We start from the raw sequence: 22011 nt of genomic DNA, 5'->3' as shown, positions 1-22011 counted from the left end.
CCAGTTTTTTTTATGGTTGCGAAAGTGTTCTCAAAAGTGCCAACAACACCCCCACCCCCTTTTTTTCCAGACAGAAAACCTTCTGAACATAAACCAGTGGCATAACAAAAACAAACAAACAAACAAACAAAAAAGTCTCCCTCGGATCCCCTTTTCTGCTGTTTTTCAGGTCTGTGATTGCAGAATGGTCGTGGTTAGAAAATCCCACTTTTTTCAGTGGCCAATTAAAAACAAACAAAGAAAAAATAATAATTTCTACAGCTTTCCAAAAATTGTGTTTCAGACTTTGGCTGACACAACTCTACTTCATTCAGTACGACCTTGTCGATTCGAAATGAACACAATGTGAGCATAAAAATCAGTCTATCAATCAATATATAATGTTGCTGTTTAGTTACCTTGTGCTGTATTTGGTATAAAGGCATCAATTTGAATACTGTAAAAACAAATAAATTGCGTAAAGGTAGACTACTGCTAACATACTGTACAGTTTAAGTTGGAACGGTGAGAGGTCTCCCTCTAGGGTTTATTTTGGAACATTACACAACACACAGATTTGATTGTAATTTTTGTCAGTTTATTTTTTTTAACTGACAAGTGACATAATTCTTTTTGCTTTTTTTTAGCATAGAGTATACAGTGAAATGATGGTCATATTTACATTATATACAGTACATTCATTTGGATTCTGAAGGGGCTGTGAAGTTAACAAAAGATGTTTACACCTTTAGTGATTGACAAAATGTGACAGTTCTGTTTGATCAGGTAAAGATCAATTTAGCGAGACCCATCCGATCTTCATTTCTTCAGAAACCTTATATTCCTGCACACCCAGCTCATGCCATCCTGGTTGGGAATAAAACAGATTTAGTGGGCTTCATTCCAAAAGCTCATGTTGTAAATACATTGTTGATTTTTATTGCAACATGTGGGAGAGACGCATTCATTTAATTGTTGGGGTTATTGTTGTAGTTTTGCAGTGGAGTGTAACTGCACAGCTTCATTGTGAGCGGTGTTGTCACGCCTAAAGCCGTTGAGGATTTTCTTTCCTACTGCCAAAGTGTTGGATGCTTTCGTGGATTTGGTGGCGATGAGCGTTTTAAGAAAATGGAAATATTAAGAACAAGGAAATACTTCTTAGAAAAAGTGTTTGAGCCAGGCATACGCGCCATGATCAGATTTGTACAACCTCTGCCTCAATTTAGGCAATTGTAAAAAAAATCTAGTGGGGACGTCAACTCTCGCGCTATGTATGTCTGCATCGAGCACGCGTGCCTACCTGCAGTCCCTCTGCGGTGACGGCCGAGCAGGCCTGGACTTGCCACATGCGATCTCGGACCGTGTGCAGGTCGAGACCCTCGGCCAGCTCCGAGGCCGACATGGCGGCGCTCAGGTCCTGCTTGTTGGCGAAGACCAGCAGCGGCACGCCGGCCAGGTCGTCCTCCTCCAGCAGCTCGGCCAGCTCCTGCACAAAAAGCCACACTGTTGTGACAAACATCGACACAACATATAGCGAGATGACCGCAAATGTTTGTCAACCCTATTAAGGGTTACAGTTGAGCTGGAGTCTATCCAGGATTCTTCAATGAATCTAAGGTGACTTTTGGCAAGAAAAGCGGGGTACACCCTCGATTGGTCGCCAGTCAATCGCAGGGCATATGTAAACATAATCCATTCCCACTCCCATTCACACCTATGGGCAATTTATAGTCTCACCAGACTTGTCTCTTCAAACCGCTTTTTGTCCGAGCAGTCAATCACATAGATCTGCAAGCACAGGTAATAACAATAATTGTACATACACGGTCCATAATATGTACGAGAATACATACTGCGATGATATGATATGACATATGTTGCGATGCAAGCCGTACCAGCACATGGGTGTTCTCAAAGTAATTCTTCCAGTAGGGTCGAATCTTCCGCTGCCCCCCGATGTCCCACACGTTCAACTTGAAGCCAGACGACTGGACGCTCTTGATGTTGAAGCCCTGCTTTTTACACATAATGGTGACGTCAACAGCGCTAACGCGTGCATGCGGGTACGTTGCGCGTCCCTTACTTGTGTAGGCGTGATGTGGCTGATGTCCTCGGCGGCCAGCTGTTTGACCAGCGTGGTCTTGCCGGCATTGTCCAAGCCGAGCAGCAGTAAGCGGACCACCTGGTCTTGAGGCTGCTTCAATCTCCGCAGGATGGACAGCAGGCCCTGCAGGTTGAGTGCACACGCGAGGCTTCACGTGCCGTTTTACACCACACCGTGTTCAACTGAACGCACAATGGTGAGAGTGATGTTATGTTCCTTCTGTAGTATTGATGATGAATGATACAAATACAGTGCAGTGGGAATTAAAAGTCAACACACCCCTGTTCAAATGCCAGGTTTTTGTGATGTAAAAAAAAAATAAAAATGACACCAAGATAAATTTTTTCGCAACTTTTTTCTCCCCCACCAATATGTGATCTATAACCTTTATAACTCAATTGAAAAAACAAAAACAAACAAACAAATCTTTCCTAGAGGTGAATTATAAATGGTAATGATTATGATCATTTTTAAAAAGAGCTCAAATCAGCCCATAAAACTAGCCAACCGATGAATCGGTTGGGAAGTGAAATACAGTAATGTGGTTGCACAAGTGCGCACACCCTTTTATAAATGGGGAAGTGGTTGTGGTCAGAATTAACCAATCACATTCAAACTTGTGTCAAATGTTAGTCAGCATAAACAGAAGAGTATTTACATTTTTATGCCATTAATGAAATGTTCATTAATGTACACTCTTCACTATTGAACAATTGATCTAACCTGCCACCATTTAAAGTGCCTTTGATTAACTCCAAATAAATTTCAGATGTGCTAGTAGGTTCTTTTCTGGTGATTTTATTTTATTTTTTGCTTTCTAGCAGAAGCCTGAAGATTTTCTTTTTTCTTTTTTTTGCAAATACTGATTGCTATCTTGAACTGTTCATAATTCTCTGCATATTTGCTAAGGCCCCAGTTCCAGTTGAAGAAAAGCCTCCTCCAAGCATGACGCTGCTGCCACCATGCTTGACTGTTCTTTTGGTGACGAGCACTGTTATGTTTGTGTCAAACATACCTTGTGGAATTATGGTCGAGAAGGTCAACATAAGTTTCTTCGGACGGTAACAAAACCTCCCAAACACGTGGGGAAATGTGTTACGGGCCGATGAACCCAAGGTTGAACAAACATGAAAAAACAAACAAACAAACAAACAAATGATGATCATGTGATCGAAAACTATCTTTAAACTTCTTTCAACCCTTGTATTAAAGTTGAAATAATGTAACAAGACTCGGTCGACAAAGTTAAGACTCAGTGTGGTTAACGTTTGTATGAACGTTTTGAATGGTGAAATGTGGCTTGTACAGTGAATAAAACGTGATGATGGTGACAGTACAGTGCTGTTTACATCAGAACAGATTATGTTTGAGCTGAGAGGCTCAGCTATATTGCTTCTAATATTACCGCCGCTGTGGTGTGTGTTGTTGTGGTAAAAATCTCCCACCGGGTTGAGATCAGGAATGTACACGGTGAATGGACGCTGTCCAAAAGCAGTTCAGGAAGGCTTTGGCTCAAGCTAATTACTTCCCACGCGGCTAAGAATAAAACACTGTCACTCCACTCTGCAAAAAGTCACATGTACAAATTGGAATCAAGTGATTACAGGTTATGAAAGCTTGGCTGTGAGGAACTAGTCAATGACTGTTTTAGGAGAGGAAAGAAAATAATATGCATTATTATGACTTGGCACAAGCTATATATGCACCTTTCTCTTTTTTTCTACTGTTAAATAGTTTGTGCTGAAATGATTTGAACATAAAAATACAGCCTGCACTAACAGTTGCTCATAACTGAAAGTATAGTCCAATAAAAGTAGACGACAACCACTACAGTTTCATCTGCCGCAATCAGAATTTGCAATAATGGCACCCGCTCTTTCTTTTGACAGAAGGCATTTTCCCTTCCCATTCGGAGACATGTAAATTAATTGCAAATATGATACAAAAAAAAACAATCATTGACTAATTATTAAGCATACAGGCATGTGGATTGATAACGTACCATGATGTCGTCCGGTGAATTGGTGGCTCCAGCTCAGGCTGACTGGATTAACATCGCTTTGACCATGTGGAACTGCAGCGTGACGTCAAGAAAACAACAACAACAACAAAAATATGTGGTGAAAGTGACAAATGAATGAAAAATGACAAAATAACCCACATAAGTTATGAAACTATATCTCACACTTTTTAGGTTTGTGACCATCGTTTGTCAAGAATGAGAAATGCACAATGTCCAACAGAAAGCATGCAGAATAGAACAAACAATTCACAAAATACAGTAGGATTCATTATAAGTATATGCAAATATTACTGCTAAAATCCTGTCATATACAATATTTTACAGTATGTTTTTATCAAATATTAAGTGCCTTTGCCACTCAGTTTATGTACAAAATGTTTATCTTAATTAAAAATGGTCTTCAATAATCTCACTATATTTTATAAAATCGTATCTGTATATTGTAATTATTATTACGATACTACAAGTGAATGTCATTACGTTAGAATATGTGGGAAACTATTTATTTCCGTAGCCCAATTCAAAAAGTAAAACGTACATTATAAAGATACACTACACACAGTGAACTACTATTTAAAGATATATATATATATATATATATATATATATATATATATATGTATATATAAAACATAACACGAAATTCACCATCATAAGGAACAAACAAAAATGTTTTTTTTCAAAAATGGCCAATTGCAATTGGCCCTCTGAAATGAATGAAATATTCAAACTATGTAGAATGTTACAGTGGATTATTGTTTTTTTTAAATCCAGCACAGCACATTTGTTAAATATAATTCATTAATTTGTATTTTTAACTTTGAAGCAGAATACATTTGCATTCTTCTTTTAGAACTGTTTGTTTTCAAACATTTTATGAGGTGCAATTTTATTGAAATTTTATGTACGCTATATTTGAATTCATAATTCAAAGTACTGTCGGTCATTATGGTGGTCCTGAGTGAGCCAAGCATTTTTTAAAGGTGATACTTGGTGTAAAATGTTTGAGACAATACAGAGACTGTGATTGTGAACATGTTAGTACAGCTAACTAATGCAAGTACAGATACTCAGTGTAAAGAGGCTAATGTGCAAATACATATTTGAGACTGAGCAAGATTATATGACTTAATTTATGACTTGTTTAATCCAAATTATTTCTTGATTTGCCCCTAGTGCGAATGTTTTTACATTCAGGTTAAAAACTATTATTTTCTCTCATGCTTATGATTGAGCTCTTTTAAAATCTTTTTTTTTTGTTTTTAAAAAAAAAAAATCTTTTACATGCAATGTACGTTATTTCACTAATTTTATTAAGATGTTTTGTGCTTTGTTTTTTACGGAAGCGTATTGCTGCCACACCAAAAAAAAAAAAAAAAAAAGGTTCACTATCACGTTATAACGTGATACGTTTCATGTTATAACGTGATAGTGAACCCTTTTTTGTTTTTGGTTTTTTTGGTGTGGCAGCAATACGCTTCCGTAGTTTTTAAATGTTTCTTTTTTATTATTTTTTTTGCTCTTTGTTTTTAAATGCTTTTGCCACAGTGGTTTGGGACTTGCTTGAAACTTTAAGGTTAAGATTTGAGACTCATGACTCCAAACGACACCCACCTCTGACATTTTCACAAAACAACAATTTTCACAAAATCTTAAAATGGCCTATACTTGAAATATGACGTCAGCTCCTAATCTACAGTATTTAGTCGAAACAACGTCTATAGCGCCCCCTGCAGCTCGTCGAGTCCCCTACACTTTCTCATATTACTCCATTTCAGTCAAGAAACAGCATAAACATGTCGGAAGGCGACTGGCGGAACCGTTAAATAGAGCGCCACGGCCACCCGAAGTGACTTCGACACGCCGTCGATATTTGACTCAATTTTTGCTTTTATGGTTGCCGTCGTGTCGACGTCTGACAACCCAGGAAGATGCCACAGAAAGCGCTGGGATCCATTGTAGGGCTCCTCTGTACCGGTGTCTGTCTGGTGCAGGTAAGCCGACGCGAGCGCTCTCCAGATCGGTCGACGCTCTCAGTCGAGGCCGAGGCTGATGGGCTTGGCCACGGCCTCACCTCTATGCTTTTTTTTTTTTTTTGTTCTGCTCCACAAAGGAAACTGACTCCGGCTCAGTTTGTGTTGGCTGCAGATGACGTCAGTTATTCAAAGTTTTCCAGATTTTGTCGATGGTCACTTGCGAGGAGAGTTGGACTTCGCACAAACAGCTACCGTACACGCCGTTTTAATGTCTCCATTTTGCAGTTTTGGATGAACGAGGTCGAGATGAACGTTAGCTGTTGCTAACGGGCACCAGGCTATTTGACGGGTTTATTCGAGGTTGTTGATATTAGCTTCCTAGGCCGAGGGGCTAGCTAGTAGCTAGACACGGATGGAGTCTCTCTTAGTAGGTTTTTTATTTTTTATTATATATTTTTATTTAACATTTGAAAATATATTTTAGCACTGTTTCGGCAACTTTAGATTGATTGTGACATTTTGTGTCGAGTGAAGCTGATCGAAAACTAATTTCCTTGGGGAATTACTGCCAAATAAATTGGGCAATTTGCTAACTTTTTAGGTCGAACATTGATTTAAAACACAAGGCTGTGTTTTATTATTAACAGCCTGAATTAAGAGTGGTCACCCATTGCCACTTCCTCTTAATAATGCTATTAACACTTGTTGTATACTCGTAGCCTACTACTATTACTGCATGTATCATTAAAAAAAAAAAAACATCCAGAAGCGACATTGAAGCACATACTATTATTGTGCTCGGATATACTAATAGTATGTGCTTCAATTTCGTGACTTGATGTATGAGATTGCAGCTTTCCAAATAATGTCTTGCGTGAATGCTAAAGAGTCCAACGTCGTTTTAACCTCAATTTATGAAAAAGGGAAAAGAAAAAAAAAACGAGATGTGATTCTCTTTTCATGACTTGGAGCTGTAAATTTCCCCAAAACACTGGAACATTGCTTTCACGGACATAACAATAGTGACGTCCTGTTCTGGAATCACCAGACTATCATAATGTTTAGTAAGCTTTCAATCCGATTGTTCACAAGTACTAGCAGGGGAATATTTCCATGATATCTGCTATGATCAGCTGTGCCGCATTAACCAATGTTATTGTTCTTGAGTCATTCATCTGCAGTTTCTCTTTCACATGTGGTTAAATGTTGACTCACAAGGAAAATCGTTTGTCTGCGCTTTTGTTTTTAATTAAGGGCAAGGAGTTCTGTTTTGGGGTGAACAATGAGCAATACCGCTGTGAGATGGGATACTGCTGTGGAGAGACGGAATGCTGCACTTACTACTACGAGCTCTGGTGTAAGTTAGCGATTCATTCGTGTAGCATTTGACAAGCTTGTTGGGTAAATCTGGATCTAAATCGAGCCTGTCTCTGACCCTCCCCATCCTTTAGGGTTCTGGCTAGTTTGGACCCTGATCATCATGCTGAGCTGCTGCTGCGCATATCGACACCGCAGGGTGAAAATGCGGCTGCAGCAGGAGCAACGGCAGCGTGAAATTAGCCTAATGGCTTACCAGGGCGCCTCCAGCTCTTTTATTTCACCCCCACCACTCAACCTCAGTGAGTAGAGGTATATTAGGCACAGGGGGGTCCTCTGCTGGCCGTCATCATCAGAAGCACTGACCTACATTTACAACCAATATTCTTAATATTTGTTTCATGAAATTGTATAATGTATGTATGTGTAATGTATTTCCGACAGTCTTCATTTCTTCGCGTTTCTTTTGGCCGCACTGCTTCCAGTACGTGTATCGGGATGTTAACATGTTTTTAAAACAAAAAACAACAATTTTTTTAATCTGCCCATGGCCTTCAGAATCACTAGTGGAACTTCCAACTATATGAGCTATGGGATTGTTTCTTTAACCGATCAGATTTCAGTTTCGCCTCACAGGGCAATAATGCCAATATTTTTTTTCTCTCCGATTGGTTGGTCAGAGTAAGCCAAGTGTGACTACCAAAACGCGTCAAGAGCGATTTGCATGCTTTCATACATTTGAGGTTTGTTTTTTTTATACCCGCAGTGGCTGACAGAGGAAGATAAATTGACTTGGTCTCGGACATACATTATAATCAAATTTCAAGGTGGACTTTTCCAGAAAGGTTAGACATCGTGAGGTATCGTTTTTGTATCGTATTGATGGTTTCTATACTTGTATGATAGTGGTATTAAAGAGGTGTATTGCATCAGATAAGTCCCCACTGAAGGGCCAGGTACCAAATGGACGGCCAGCCACTGTTTGTAAGCAAGTTGTAACGCTGCAGTCCATCACTAAAACATCCATCCATCCATTTTCAGAGCCGCTTCTCCTCACAAGGGTCGCGGGCGTGCTGGAGCCTATCCCAGCTATCATCGGGGAGGAGGTGGGGTGCCAGCCAATCGCAGGGCACACACAAACAAACAAACAACCTTTGCACTCACATTCACACCTACAGGCAATTTAGAGTCATCAATTAACCTACCATGCATGTTTTTGGGATGTGGGACGAAACCGGAGTGCCCGGAGAAAACCCACGCAGGCACGGGGAGAACATGCAAACTCCACACAAGCTGGGCCGGGGATTGAACCCCGGTCCTCAGAACTGTGAGGCAGATGCTCTAACCAGTCATTCACCGTGCCGCCCATCACTAAAACAATCAAATGAATAACAGTAAGTTCGGCGGTAAACTAAGTGTAAATTAAATTTTGCCTTAATCGATTATAATTTGTATAGTAAATTAAACATGAAATTATAGTCTCAACACAAGGCAAAATAGCTTGAAACTCGAAAAACTCATTAGTTGGTACACTTGGAAGTCATTGTACAACTATATTTACGTTGAAACATTCAAAAAATAATTCCCATGGGAGTAATGTTGAATTGGTGTTAGGATTCTGATGGGGTGCTTAGAAAATGTCTCTGGAGACCCTGATTTAGAAGCTGCTGTGCTGTCTTGCAGGATTCTGGAATGACTGCAAGCTTCCCGACTATGAGGAGGTGGTGGGTCACCCTCCCACACCGCCCCCCCCTTACTCTGAAAACCCTCCCGAGGCCGCTCCAGCTGACCCTGCTCAAGTTAGTCAGCCCGCCGTCGCTGTTGTGGCGGACCCGGAACCCTCGCAAGCCGTGCAGCCTGGGCCAGCCGCCGATGCCTTACACTCAAACCAGGGGGCTGCCTCCTCGCCGCCGTTCTCGGCTCGGGAGAACGCCGAGGAGGAGGAGGATGAGCTCATCACTCGGCGCCGGCACGTGACCGGCGACTCAGGGATCGAAGTGTGCGTCTGCCAGCTGGACGAGGGCTCGGGGCAGGAGGAGGAGAGCGACGAGGAGCGGCGTTTGTGTGGGGCCGCCGGCGGGGAATGCTGCTCCCGCCACCAGCAGCATGCCTTCAGACACAAGGAGCACACCTCCGACACGCCCAGCCAAGCCACCAGCGCCGGAGACAGCATGGTGTGAGCCACCGTGTTTCCCACCAGCTCAGCCAACCCGGTGCGACACTCGACTTTTAACATTGTCACCATGGGGGAATGTCTGTGTTTTAATCCTCCCGGCTAATGTGCAGACACTACACTCAGATGATGATGATTGCGAACCCATCGACACGACTCGCTTATTTGTCCCCTTAGTTTTTCGTTGAGTGAATTGATTGGTATTGACTAGGCCACAGGTTCTCAAACTTTTTGGGTCCAGGGACCTCTTATAGGGAAGGATTTTTTTTTTCTCCCTTCATTGTTTTAACACCAATTGAACATAACTACCATCTCATCAAAATTATCTCGTTTGAATGTTTCCTCCATTTTCTATACAGCTTATCCTCTCTAGGGTCTTGGGTGAGCTGACTTTGGGCGAGAGGCAGGAATAGAAAAAAAAAGATACCATATAATAATTCATTACAAATAATTTTGTGGACCCCCAAGTTATGGCTGGTGGACCCCAGTTTGAGAACCCACGGACTAGACGACCGTTACTACTTCTGGCTCGTCGGGAGCATTTCCGCCCGCTTCTTCAGTTTGACACTCAACCGTCCGCTCGGGATGTTGACCACCAAGACGCATACCAGCAGGGTCAATTACGTCTCCCTCCGGTCCGCACTTCGCTGAGCCCACGAGTGGAAAAGAAAACTTAGTTGTGACTGACCGAATTAACAACTTACACCAAATGTAGGGTGCCGCTGCGCGACGCAGACATGAAGATGGCGCTGTCTTCAAAATGTGGCTAGAGTGATTACTAGTGTAGTTTGGAGGAAAGGCACTGTCAACATCTCGCTAGTTTGCATGATTTGATCTTAGCTTGAATTATTTAAATATTTTTTGGGGGCTGCAAAGTTTTGGTCCCAGACAGTTGTGAAAATGTTGGCGTGTCGCTTCAACGTTCTGGTTGGGAGCATGGCGTCGGGCTTCTCTGTAGCATGAACTCTTGGCATCCGGGAGTGATTTGTTGTGGTATTTTCCACTGGCGAGGGGGGGGGGGGGCAGTTTGAGGTTGATGCCAGCAGACTCCAATTGTGTTAACTGCGTGCTTCTCTCGCCGTTGCGTGTCTCCGTAGTGTTTGGAAAAAGGGATAGTGGTCGAACTTGGGGGGAAAAAAGATTGTTATTGTGCATTCAATGTGTTCAAGCCTAGCGGCGGTAAACGACACCATCTTGCAAGAACCAATGAGGAATTTGTACTTCGATTGAACGATACACAGTAAACCCCCACTATAGCGAATAACCGTGAGTAATTGCCACCCCCCTAAAAATGTTTGAAAGCCTATATCGATAGTTTAAACCAGAAATATACCTTAAAACAATGGTCTCAAAACAATATCATTTCAGACTCCTCTTACAACGTTGGCCTTAAAATAAATGGCTTACAGATGATTTGATTTTGAAAAACTGCCCCAAACATTTTTTATATGGCCTTTGCAGACTCCTTAACTTCCGTCAACAACTCCAGTTTAAACTTGGCGCCTCCCTATCATACAAAGATCTTGATGCATTACTTCAGCTTAACTCCAATCACTATGTTGCTATTAGCCAGGGTTTTCACTGTATTATGCTAGTTCCCTGGAAATGTGCAATACGCTGCATTTAAAGGATGGATCCAAAATCCTTTACAGGTGCCTCTCTGTTTACGACGGAGTTCTGTTCCTACACTGACGTAACCCAAGTTTGTAGGCAAGTCGGAACACACCGTAGTTGCGATCACGAAACTATGCCAACACGGTAGTAATGTCCAAATTACAGTAAATATTTGTATGCAAAACATGTTTTGGCCATAAATGTAAAAAATTAAATGGAAACAGTGAGAAAAAGAGAAAAATTCCTTACCTTTGCAACGACCCTTTAAAGAGGTTTGTAATGGCATGTTATCCAAATCTCCCCAATTCCAGTCCATTGGGATTTGTATAAAATTGCATTCAGGCAACTTTCCTGTGAATATTCTCAGGGCTTTCAATGGATCGCAACTGGACTTGTTGTTGTATTAGAAGACGTTTCGCCTCTCGTCCGAGCATGCTTGATCAGTTCATGCAACACTGCTTAGTTAGGATACACTAGCCTAAGTTAGTGTAGAAAAACCTCAACTATTTATGCTCTAAGGTAGGAGACATGTTTATTAAGACAACAAGAACAGTCCAGTTGCGATCGAGTCGATGCCCTGAGAATTTAGCAGCTGTTTAAGCGCTAAATAAATGTTAACGTTTCCAAAAGTCGTCTTTTTTAAATTCGGCGATGCAAATGAGCTGTGATTGAACGCCGACAAGGACACTAACGAGACGCAAAGCCAGCTTCTGCCCGCGGCAGACCAGTTTTCACTTGACTGGCTCAAACAGTACGTGCAATTTGTTGCGGTGTCGGGAAGACGACGCAAAGCGTGAAACACAAGGGAAAGTCTGATCAAGCATGACACGTTTGAGGTTTGCGGGTCCGCTAGCAGGTGTCCAGATGTGAAGTCATACTAAGACAAGCGTGACCCTTTCGTGACGGGGCCGTGACACGCAGAGAGCGCGACTACAAGCCCAATTACAAGCAGAGGAAGACGTGTTGCTGCATCTCGACAGACGTTCCTGATGGCTGTGCACATTTCTGCCTTATGCGTGGCCACTAAATAGCATTGTTCCCTAACCTTTATTGAGCCAAGGCACATTTTTAACATTAGAAAAATCTCACGGCTTACCACCAAACAAAAATGTCACAAAAAGTTGGGGACATTTGGCTTTCCGGTGAAATGTGTTCTCATTAGCATCAATGGATTATATTTTTATTTAATTTTTTTCCCCCACCGCCAAAAGCAAGGGGTAGATTTATGTAACAGATTTAGACCCCCCATTTGTGGTCACTAGTGCAGAGTTAGAGAATTTACGTCGTAAGCATGCTAAATGATCGGGAATGAGAAAACCTTTTGTTTTAGTGCATATAATCCATATCGGTTATCTTGCAAAGAACACCCTAAAAGAGAATTTTTTTTGTCATTGTCATTTTTACATTTTTTTCATTTGTTTTCTCAAGTTCACATCAGAGTTTTGAGACACACTGAAAAGGAATAAAAATAGTGAAACGTCAAGAAACACGTAAATAAATATATAAATATATTGTAAAATCACAAGAATAGAGAATGTTATGAGAAAAGTCGACGTTCTGAAAATGAAGACTGCTACGATAGTCTTACGTGACAATAAGGACAGTGATACTAGAAAAGAGTTGTAATGATAAATATTACAACAAAAGTTGTAAAGTTAACAGAATAAATTTGTAATATTAAGATTGATGACATGAAGTCATGAGAATAAAAGGGATGTCTTGGAGGAAGTTATTAATGTTACAAGACAAAGACTAGAAAAACATTGGTCATGTAACAGAATGAAGACGATGTTATGACAAAAAAGTGAGAATGAAAACACAACGAAAAACTTTTTGTGACAAAAACTTAGAATGAATAAAGTCGGATAGTTCTATAAATGACTCATGATTTTTCTCGAAAATTTACAGCTTTATTTGTTCTTTTCAGTACGGCTCAAATATTCCGTTGTATGTTACACAGAGAAAAAAGGCTGAGGATCGAAAAAACGATGTGCAGGATTTAAGATGGAGGTTAAAACGTTTATGGCCTTCCTTGGATTTCATGTTTACTGAGATTAAGGGCTATTTATATCAGTCACGATCGTCCATCCACTTGCAATGTTTTTTTCTGATCCTTTGGAGGCTGGTGGAGTTTTCAATTGAACATTAGCTGATTGTATGACAGTGAGTGTATTTTTGTTTTACAGGCTAAAACTTTTGCCTTTTTATTTGCTTTGCTCAGCATCAACATTGAAAATGTTTCTTCCCGCCCATTAAGCCAAAGCATTAGTTAAATTTCATCCTTGTATCCAAATGGTAGTTTTTACATCTGCAGTGTCGTGTATACGTCACTCAACCAGGCTATGCAAAAAATAAAAAATAAAATAAAAATAAAACCTAACTGTTCTAATGCTGCCCCCCACTTCCTCTGTCATGTGGGCACCAGTACTAGCAATATAACTCTCAGTACTGTGGCACAGCACCGTACTGTAATCTTTCTCTCTGTGTGTCTGTGGTCTATTTGTTAATTAAAAAAATGTAGTGCTACAGCAACAATGTATGTACACAGAGGGGCTTTTAAAAAAAGGCATTTTTTGTTTGTATATATACTTTAATTCCCCTCATTTGGAGACATTAACAGCTAACCTTCCTTTTCAACCACTAACATTTATGATTAAGTTACTAGGAGGAAGTCAATTGTGCTTGTTATTGGATTGATTCATATTTTGGTGGGTTTGTCACTGTTCCGTCCATCCCTTTTGGTGCATTATTTTGTTTAAACAGCAGCTTTCTTTTTTCCATATTTAAACATTCACAAAATGAATATTTAACGGCTGCCTTTCATACTTAGAGACATACAGTTTTGTGTATTGCTTAATGGAAGACCTCAGTGTGGAAGATGGAAGTTGACTTGATGGAGGTGCTGTGGTTGGATTGGTTTTCTCTTTCCAAATAAGACCTTTTATGTTTTCCGCCAAAAAGTGAAAAGGGGGAGGCACTGACTGATGGATAATAATGCTTTTTTTGTTTAATATGTCTGCTGTGTGATGTTTGGGTCATCATTTGTATTTTATTTTTTTAATAAAATTAAACATCTACACTAATGTATTTCTTTTGGGGTGGGGTGTCTGAATGTAATTACCAAAATTATAACTTTAGTCAGGCAATAGCCTCGCTGTTCAAATGTTTATAGTCTTTAATGAGGTATGGTACTTGTTTGGTCTATGCAAGTATGAAAAAGGGTATACGCATCTTGAGGGAAAAGCTAACAAATGAGGCATCATATAACGGAACTAGAAAGTGTCCTAGTCATAATTTACAATATTTTAAGAAGACGGTCTGCTCTTCTGCATCTACTCGCTCACAACAGCAAAGCTTGTGGAATGAACATTAAATACACAACATGCAAAAAAAAACAGTAAAAAACAAAACGGGTCACCTTCCTTTCAGTGCACAGTCGAGGTTGAAATACAGCAAATGAAGGATTTTCATAATGCAAAAGTTACAAGAAATGTGATCTACTTTCTTTAACATACTGAAAAGGAAAGGTAATAAAAGTTACATTTGATATTCAACTGCAGCGGAACCTCCAATGTGGAACACGATCTGCTCCAGTTCTCATTAAAAAAAAAAAAAAATCTTCCCATAGTAAACTGTAAAATGAATTAATCTGGTTCAAACACAAACTGTCACCATCATAAAACCTTTGTCTGTGTCTGCAATGTTTTAAACTGTCGTACAACTGTTAAGAGAAATTAACCTAAAAAATAAAACAAATGACTCACTGTTTTTAAGACACCTGATGGAAACATGATTGTGAGGGAGCAGAAAGGTGTCTGGCAGAGTGACAACTGTCACCTCGTGGCCTTTTACAGGGCCCACAGGAATTGAAAAGTATTATGCAATTTATCATTTATAGATTAGGTGTATCCCCCATATTGTACTGAGCACCATATCTACTTCTGTGGTTAATTCTTTTGATGGTCACTGTGCTGAAGTGTTAAGATGTTAAAAATCAGTACATGTGTAGTAGCCACTTCATAATGTGCAGGCGTATCTAATGTTGAGGCCACTGAGTGTATACACTGTGCAGAAACGCCACGACATAGTTTATCTTCAACCTTATACAGCAGCAGGTCAGAAAAGCCTAACAGGGGACAAATCAACACATAGTCCAGGGGTTCTCAAACTGGTGTCCGTGATAAGTTGCACTAAATTCATTTTTATAAAAGTCCATACTTACATATGGGGACCAGCGGCCAATAAAACATACATAATAAACCAATTACTCTTCCCTACCTTAGCTTTGGGCCAATTAAAAGCTCTGATTGTGACAAATCACTAGAGAACTTTGGCATGTTTTTTCAAAAACAATCTTTTTTTTTTTTTTTTTTTTTTTTTTATTTTCTTTTAGAATTCCAGGATGAAAGGCATATTATGAGAATAAAGTTGTATTTTTAAATTCCATTTGTTAAAATATGACTTAAGAGTCAATAACATATAGTAAGGTGCCTTTGAGACTTTCCCATGTCACCCCCCACAGTATTACATTTATTTAACATTCATTCATTCCATATTCATTTTATTACAGTAATTACTGCTACAACCACTCAGTTAGCAACCTGACTGTGTACTGTCTAACAAATATATTTTTAATTTTAGTTTTGATATTGATATTTCACTATGACAGAGTGGACAACATCTAACGATACACATAATACGATGAAAATGACGAAACAGAAATGTAAATTCTGCAGCTATGCAGCGTTTCAGCCTCCATTGAAGAAAGACAACACTGAAAACATCAGAGGGTTTCTTAAAAGGGCAGATACCCATAGCGCCAGGGTGGACCGCAGGGGCATATGCAAAATGTTTAATATGAGAATAGAAATATACGATTAAATGACGCATATAATCAAATAACTTGTTGTGGACTATATTTAACCGTTTACTATACACACTGTAGTTAGCAGAGCAGTGTGTGGAGTGGGACATGCCAAAATCATGTACATCCAAAGGGAAAACACATTTTAAAAGACTTATCATTGTACAGGTATGTGTGCAAATATTTGGCCACTTATAATGAGACCTCAGAGTTTCATTATTCTGTTCCATTTTCATGGTGACTGCGTAATTCTGATGAGCGCACCAAAGGCACTTCATAGTAATATTGACCCTTTAATATCATTGTGATATTATTCTCGTGTTTTTTGTTCTTGTAAAGATGAATTTTTTTCATTAAAAAATACAACTTATTCTCATAACTTTCCATCTAAAAGATATGAATTTGTTAGTGTAACATTATGCCTCTTTTTTCCCCCCCTAATAATTGATCAACTTTGAATTCCTATGCCATTGAGAAGTACACGTGGTAGTTATGTTTAATTGGTTTTAGGATTATGAAGTAGTGTTTGGAAAAAAAATTCTCCCCTGGACCCAAAAGGTTTGAGGACGCCAATTCAACAGTAAAAGAGTTAAGAGTCAGATGGTGCTGCTCAGAAGAGGTTAAGCATAAGGTTTTGTGTGAGGATCCTGCTCTGTGAAGTCTTTCTTGCCAAAACCGACCAACATGTGTCAGCCACAGTGTGGACTCAGTGCAGTTAAGTTCCATACCCGAACCCACCCCCCACTCCCCTCCTCAGTAGAAGCGCTTGCGCCGGCTCTCGTTCCAGTGACCGTAGAGCAGCAGGCCGACGACCACCAGGAAGATGCAACCCAACATGGAGAAGAGCACCGTGAAGAAAACGGCCAATCCGCTCATTCCTTCCTCGGTCCGACCCACTTGAAGAGAGAAGAGAAGGTCAGAGGGAGGTAAAGAAAGACAAGCTATGTGTGTGTGTGTTACATCTGAGCAGCTCTATGTTATCCACGCTGGGTATTGTGATTTCCTCCTCCTGTTCTTCTTCTTCCTGTTTGGTCCGCAACACCGTCAGTTGGTAGAGTTTCAGTGAAATGATGTCATGGTTGTCTAGTGATTCAAGTTGGAGGAAAGTTAATTATAACTTCAGCGAATGACTTGAATCACACGCAGCACAGAAACAAGTGACGGAAGGGTTCCAGTGTTTGGTACCAGAAGGAGCTGCACAATGTGTTCAAGCATAAAATCATGATGCAAAAACAGTGTTGATAAAGTAAAATAGAGGGCAATTTTTCTTATTTAAAAAAAAATAGTTACATTTTTGTCGATGTTTATGGGGGACTGGAAAAGACTTGTGATATGAGTTCTGAGCGTAGTCACGGAACGAATTAAACCCGTAAGTCAAGGCACCACTTTATTTGTATTATTGATGTATTATTGTTTATTTCCTGTTTTTGTCAGTGCCTGGTGTTGACACTTGTGCAGTTATTTATGTGCAATTTGGGCATCTGCGCAAATTGGTTGTTTCATATGTTCCATGTATGTAAAAAATATTGGACTTGTGTCACTTGAAATATAAATAGACCGGATATAGGCACTGCGCACTTGGACGCACAGTGTAAATCCATCTTGATTGTTGGCATTTGCAGACTCAACCAATCCAAAGTACTGTGTGTTTGATTGACTTGGGTGTCTGCAAAGTGTTCTACCTGAGAGGTCTCCTGTAATTGCGGTGGCGCCAAAATAAAAGCCCTTGGGCAGCCGCACGCCAGGCAGATCCAGACAGTCCCTCCACTCGTGTTGTCCGTCAATGTCTATCATCACCTGGCGAACACATTGTTTATGAAATGATTTTCGCGACACGGTGCATTTCTCCACCACTGCCAGCAACAACAATAACAATTGTTAAACTCATCGACAATTCCAAATCCTGTACCAATCAATTTTGGCCCAAACCACATAAGAATGGCATCAAATGTATATGGATTCACTGTATTATACCTATGGCACATGTGCAGTAACCCCAGCAAGTATTGTCTTATTGGTAGTCATGTTTAGCTTTATTTTTGCTGTTGAAAATCACTGATTGACTGCAAAGCACTAAATCAGCTAATTTGCTAACAGTGTGCAACTTTGAGGATAATAACGACGGATGCGCCTCACCGTCAACCTGCGGCGGACGTATCGGATGAAGAGGAAGGTGTCGTGCTTCAGGTTGCGCACCATGGCGTTGCAGCCCCCCAGCTCGGTGGGCCGGCCGTCCCGCTCGTGGTCGTAGCTGATGGTGCCGTTGCCCACCATGGCGAGAACGAAGGGGAACACCCTCTTGTGGTTGGTAAGAGGAAAACGATGCATAGGTTGGAAGACTTCAGACATTATTATTATTGTTTGTGTTATTTGTTTATTATCACATTTGCTGGAAACAGTAAAACTAAAAACACACGTTAAACACGCATATTCCAAAGACGGTTACCTGCGTGCTCGGAGTGTATCTCTTTTTTTGTGCCTGTCCCCATGCGAATGCACAAAAGAACACAAAAGACAGCCCCTTTACACAACACTGTACGAGTACTACTATAACAGTAATCCCCCACGAGTGGCTGAACCCTGATGTGAATAGCAAAAAAAAACTACAATTGATTTCCCCGTAAAATTGTTTATAATGGCCTACACAGTAATAGTTGAAAAAAGCAAATATAGCAAAAATGATGGTCCCAAAACAGTTTGATATCATTCAGTCTCATTTCAGCAGCTTAGTTGCGAATGTCTACAGTTAGTGTAGTGTCTCCTCTGTATGTATTATAATGCCATACACATCATAAGAAGGCCCATTTACGGCATGAAATTATGATGCCCAAAATGTTTACTGGAATACATTCCGTTTGATTATGTTATTACTGTATTTTTGTATAAAATACAATACTGTGGAGCAGGGGTATCAAACTCATTTTTGGTGCGGGCGACATTGTTGTTATGGATTCCCTCAGAGGGCTGTAAATGTTTCATCGCCTCATCATAGTATAACATATACAAAACAAATTAATGGATAACTAGTTTTAAAATCAGAAGTCAATAGTTGGTTCAACTATTGTTCAAGTTACTGTAAAATGGGGTTTGGCAACTAAAAAAAATGCTTAAAATATCTCGTTATTTATTACATATGACGATTTGGAATTTTGGTACAGATTTTAGCAAGACTCATGGAAGTTCATGTTAATTATTTGCTTTAACAGGCCACAAAAAAATGAAGTGGCGGGCCAGATGTGGCCCCCGAGCCTTGGGTTTGACACCTGTCCTGTAGAGTGCTATTTTTCTTATTAAATGCACATAGAGGGGCGTAAAACAGATTACTGGCATTTCTATTGATTACAGTGGGGAAAGATGATTTGAGATACCGGTGTTTGGGTTACTGGCGTAGTGACAAATTAAACCCGTAAATCAAGCAACTACCATAATTCCTTGACACAAATGTATGTACTTTCCTATTATACAGGGCTTTGGTGCCATCCAATGAAATCGTAGAGTGTTACAGAAAGAAAGTTTTTAAGCAAATAATGGATGGGTTAATAATAATAAAAAAAGCATGAATAGGTGACTTCTTGAATCTTGATCTAACCACGTACGGGCAGGGGATTACTGTACTGCTAGACCCACTGTGACCGTCGACCAAAAAACACACGAGCGCGTACCTCTAGTTGTTTCTCCTCATTGGGATACGTGTCCACAAAAAGTCCCAATCCAGTGAAATTGTCCTCATTCCCGAATACAGGACCTGTGTGTGATGATAAAAATATTTTATTTTATGAAAAAGACTACAGTGCTATAAAAGAGCATTTTCGATAACATTTACCTTTCTGCATGCGCTCCTTAGTGTACCAAATAGCCAAGCCATCACCATTGAGGTTCTTCTTTCCTTTCCCGTGAATCTTGAAGTGCACCTGCATCTCCCAGTCGTTCAGGTGGCAAGGCTTGGAGGGAAAACACGTGATCAAAAATTCATGTGCAGAAAAAAAAAAAAGTAAACCTAAAGCGGAATACAGTGAATCCCCGTATAGTCGCCGTTCGGCATTTGCGTTTCTGCTTCTTCTCCCGATCCTGTGTTGTCTCCTTACCGTGACAATTTGCCTGTATTCCCTAACATTTATTATTGTGTGTAAATGCCAAAAAGTGGGTTTGATGATGTGTAAAGTGCTAGTGCAGATATTTTTTTGCCCATTTGTGATGTCACGTCAGTCTGTGCTAGTGTGTTATTTAGGCTAGTTATGCTAGCTAATACTGTTGATGTCGATTATGTTGTTGTTGATGATGTTGATGATGATGATGTTTATGTCCCTCTCCCCCACGAACCTAATGTGGAATACCTGTACTGTACTTCTATTTCCACAACAGTACTCACAAGGCGGCTCCACACTGCCCCCTGTCGGCTCTGCATGTCAGGTGTGAGTCGCACCTGCTCGGTGGTTACCATGGCATCGCCCATCAGCTCCCAGTGGGAGGAGCTTAAAGACCCCACAGCTAAAAGCAAACACACAAAAGGCACTGTTGTTTTTTTCCCCCCCCAACAATCACGTGCTGACAGAACTATCGTGATGGTCAAACATGGTTGTTTTGTCAAATAACATACACCAGATATGACAAAGTAGGTGGCATTTTATGTTAACGTGTTGAATGGTAAAATACAGTAAGTGTTTTTCTATCCTTCTAGAATCTTCTACCCAATGAATCGAGCGGTATACCTTGATAGGGCTTGGTGAGGGAATACTCCCGTTTCAGGAACTCCTCCATTTCGTGGTCACCGTCGGCGAAACAGTAGCCAACGGTAACAATTAAAAGAATGAAAGAGGACAATAGCTTAAAAGGCGTCATCGTTTGCAGAGAAAATAAAATGATTTGGTTTGATTTGGAGTTCCGCTTGTGCCTGCTCCAGCTGACGGCGGCCATAGTAAATCCAGCATCACCGCCCCATACATAGCCAACGTCTTTCCTATTGGCTCTTCGGATTGCTTAGCTAACGCTCATTGGGTTGTTTTGCCGTCAGTCACAATAAACCCGTTCTATTGGCTTAGCTTTATATAGAGGCGTGGTCATAAAGAAACGCTATTGCAAATATGCATTTTTTTCATAGTTACAAAAAGAAATTCATTGATCTTAATGTTTTAAATGGATGCCACTATTTATTTCTATAACTTTGCTCTCAGAATGATCTTCCCTGGTGTACAAAAGTGCTAAATGGGCAACATTTTGAAAAAAAAGTGCAATATTTCTGTTACAACTGATCTGATTCCATACTTTGTTTACAGTACAGCAGTGTTTTCATTACGCCAACTTAATATCTCATTATAATGACAATTCTTATACTTAAACTTTGCTTTTCCCCTTATCTCCTGCAACAATTTCTCCAATGTGGCAATAATAAATTATTAACCTAATTAAAATTTTTTAGGAAAATAAGCACATATGGACCAAAACTCAAAATTCCAAATGAAAGCTGGAGTTGAGATTTTAACCCTAAACCTCTTGACTGTGAGGCAGATGTGCTAACCACTCCTACACTGTAGTGCCCCCCCTGCTCCCCCCCAAAAAGATACTGACCAAATGTTACAAAAAAAATATGCCGTCAATTCTTTATAAAACTATTCAAAATAAAGGTTTTGAAAAAACAAAGTTACGCCCTTCACTCTCCTCTTTAGCAGGTAAAATGTATGCTCTCTGGTGTTTAAGTTTGAAGATGAACTTCACCCAACAGTTCACCGCAGCCTCTGTCAGTTGTTGTTTTTGTTCTGTGTGTTTGTGTTTACTCCCTTCACTCTCCTCTTAAGTCTGGAAGTGGACTCAGTTATTGTCTGTTTTGTTTGTTTGTTTTTTGGAGGGGGGGTTGTAGGGTTTTAATTTGAATTACATTCTCATGGTTGATGACTGATAATTACGCCAGCTGTCATTTGTATCAACTATTTGTATTGTTTGATTTGCAAGGCAGTGTATGAACGT

General features: G+C 40.2%; 3 protein-coding genes across 9 annotated transcripts; 1 reads left to right on the top strand and 2 right to left on the bottom strand.

Moving 5' to 3' along the window:
- Nucleotides 1-586: 586 nt before the first annotated feature.
- Nucleotides 587-4138, bottom strand: LOC133489892 (ADP-ribosylation factor-like protein 3). The gene is made up of 6 exons (XM_061799135.1): nucleotides 4086-4138; nucleotides 2063-2206; nucleotides 1875-1994; nucleotides 1717-1767; nucleotides 1280-1465; nucleotides 587-846 (listed from the first exon to the last, which is right to left on the bottom strand). Exons 1-6 carry the CDS (start codon nucleotides 4086-4088, stop codon nucleotides 799-801), a joined length of 552 nt encoding a protein of 183 aa, XP_061655119.1. The 5' UTR covers nucleotides 4089-4138; the 3' UTR covers nucleotides 587-798.
- Nucleotides 4139-5838: 1700 nt separating this feature from the next.
- On the top strand, nucleotides 5839-18288 carry wbp1 (WW domain binding protein 1). Of its 5 annotated transcripts, XR_009792024.1 has the most exons (6): nucleotides 6116-6335; nucleotides 7337-7439; nucleotides 7534-7701; nucleotides 9083-9612; nucleotides 16811-16976; nucleotides 18148-18286. XR_009792024.1 is itself a non-coding variant. In XM_061799132.1 (5 exons), the coding sequence occupies exons 1-4, from the start codon at nucleotides 6255-6257 to the stop codon at nucleotides 9577-9579; spliced, it is 849 nt and encodes a 282-aa protein (XP_061655116.1). In that variant the 5' UTR covers nucleotides 6116-6254; the 3' UTR covers nucleotides 9580-9612; nucleotides 18148-18288. The 5 variants fall into 5 exon arrangements, 4 of the variants coding, with proteins under 4 accessions (XP_061655117.1, XP_061655116.1, XP_061655115.1 ...); XM_061799132.1 differs by lacking the exon at nucleotides 16811-16976 and having other exon boundaries at nucleotides 18148-18288; XM_061799133.1 differs by lacking the exons at nucleotides 6116-6335; nucleotides 16811-16976; nucleotides 18148-18286 and adding an exon at nucleotides 5839-6100 and having other exon boundaries at nucleotides 9083-14263.
- lman2la (lectin, mannose-binding 2-like a) lies at nucleotides 14344-22011 on the bottom strand. 3 transcript variants are annotated; one of them, XM_061799127.1, is made up of 9 exons: nucleotides 20760-22008; nucleotides 20420-20538; nucleotides 19874-19991; nucleotides 19713-19795; nucleotides 18497-18529; nucleotides 18187-18348; nucleotides 17733-17847; nucleotides 17011-17133; nucleotides 14344-16946 (listed from the first exon to the last, which is right to left on the bottom strand). In XM_061799127.1, exons 1-9 carry the CDS (start codon nucleotides 20962-20964, stop codon nucleotides 16804-16806), a joined length of 1101 nt encoding a protein of 366 aa, XP_061655111.1. In that variant the 5' UTR covers nucleotides 20965-22008; the 3' UTR covers nucleotides 14344-16803. The 3 variants fall into 3 exon arrangements, with proteins under 3 accessions (XP_061655111.1, XP_061655114.1, XP_061655113.1); XM_061799130.1 differs by lacking the exon at nucleotides 17011-17133 and having other exon boundaries at nucleotides 20760-22011; XM_061799129.1 differs by lacking the exon at nucleotides 18497-18529.

This window comes from Phyllopteryx taeniolatus, chromosome 15 (genome assembly GCF_024500385.1).
Source record: "Phyllopteryx taeniolatus isolate TA_2022b chromosome 15, UOR_Ptae_1.2, whole genome shotgun sequence".
NCBI classification, from domain to species: domain Eukaryota; kingdom Metazoa; phylum Chordata; class Actinopteri; order Syngnathiformes; family Syngnathidae; genus Phyllopteryx; species Phyllopteryx taeniolatus.
This window is presented reverse-complemented; position numbering and strand designations above follow the sequence as displayed.

Bases quoted from the DNA above. Each gene is read 5' to 3' on its own strand.
- LOC133489892 (XM_061799135.1), bottom strand. The intron at 1,768-1,874 runs GTACGGCTTGCA...CTGTGCTTGCAG, and splicing joins TTGAGAACACCCATGTGCTG to ATCTATGTGATTGACTGCTC. The intron at 1,466-1,716 runs GTGAGACTATAA...CTTTTTGTGCAG, and splicing joins GGTTTGAAGAGACAAGTCTG to GAGCTGGCCGAGCTGCTGGA.
- wbp1 (XM_061799132.1), top strand. From the start codon at position 6,255: ATGACGTCAGTTATTCAAAGTTTTCCAGATTTTGTCGATGGTCACTTG. The intron at 6,336-7,336 runs GTACACGCCGTT...TTTTTAATTAAG, and splicing joins ACTTCGCACAAACAGCTACC to GGCAAGGAGTTCTGTTTTGG. The intron at 7,440-7,533 runs GTAAGTTAGCGA...CCCATCCTTTAG, and splicing joins TTACTACTACGAGCTCTGGT to GGTTCTGGCTAGTTTGGACC.
- lman2la (XM_061799127.1), bottom strand. From the start codon at position 20,964: ATGGCCGCCGTCAGCTGGAGCAGGCACAAGCGGAACTCCAAATCAAAC. The intron at 19,796-19,873 runs GTAAATGTTATC...CATCACACACAG, and splicing joins TAAGGAGCGCATGCAGAAAG to GTCCTGTATTCGGGAATGAG. The intron at 17,848-18,186 runs GTGAGGCGCATC...TGTGTTCGCCAG, and splicing joins ACGTCCGCCGCAGGTTGACG to GTGATGATAGACATTGACGG.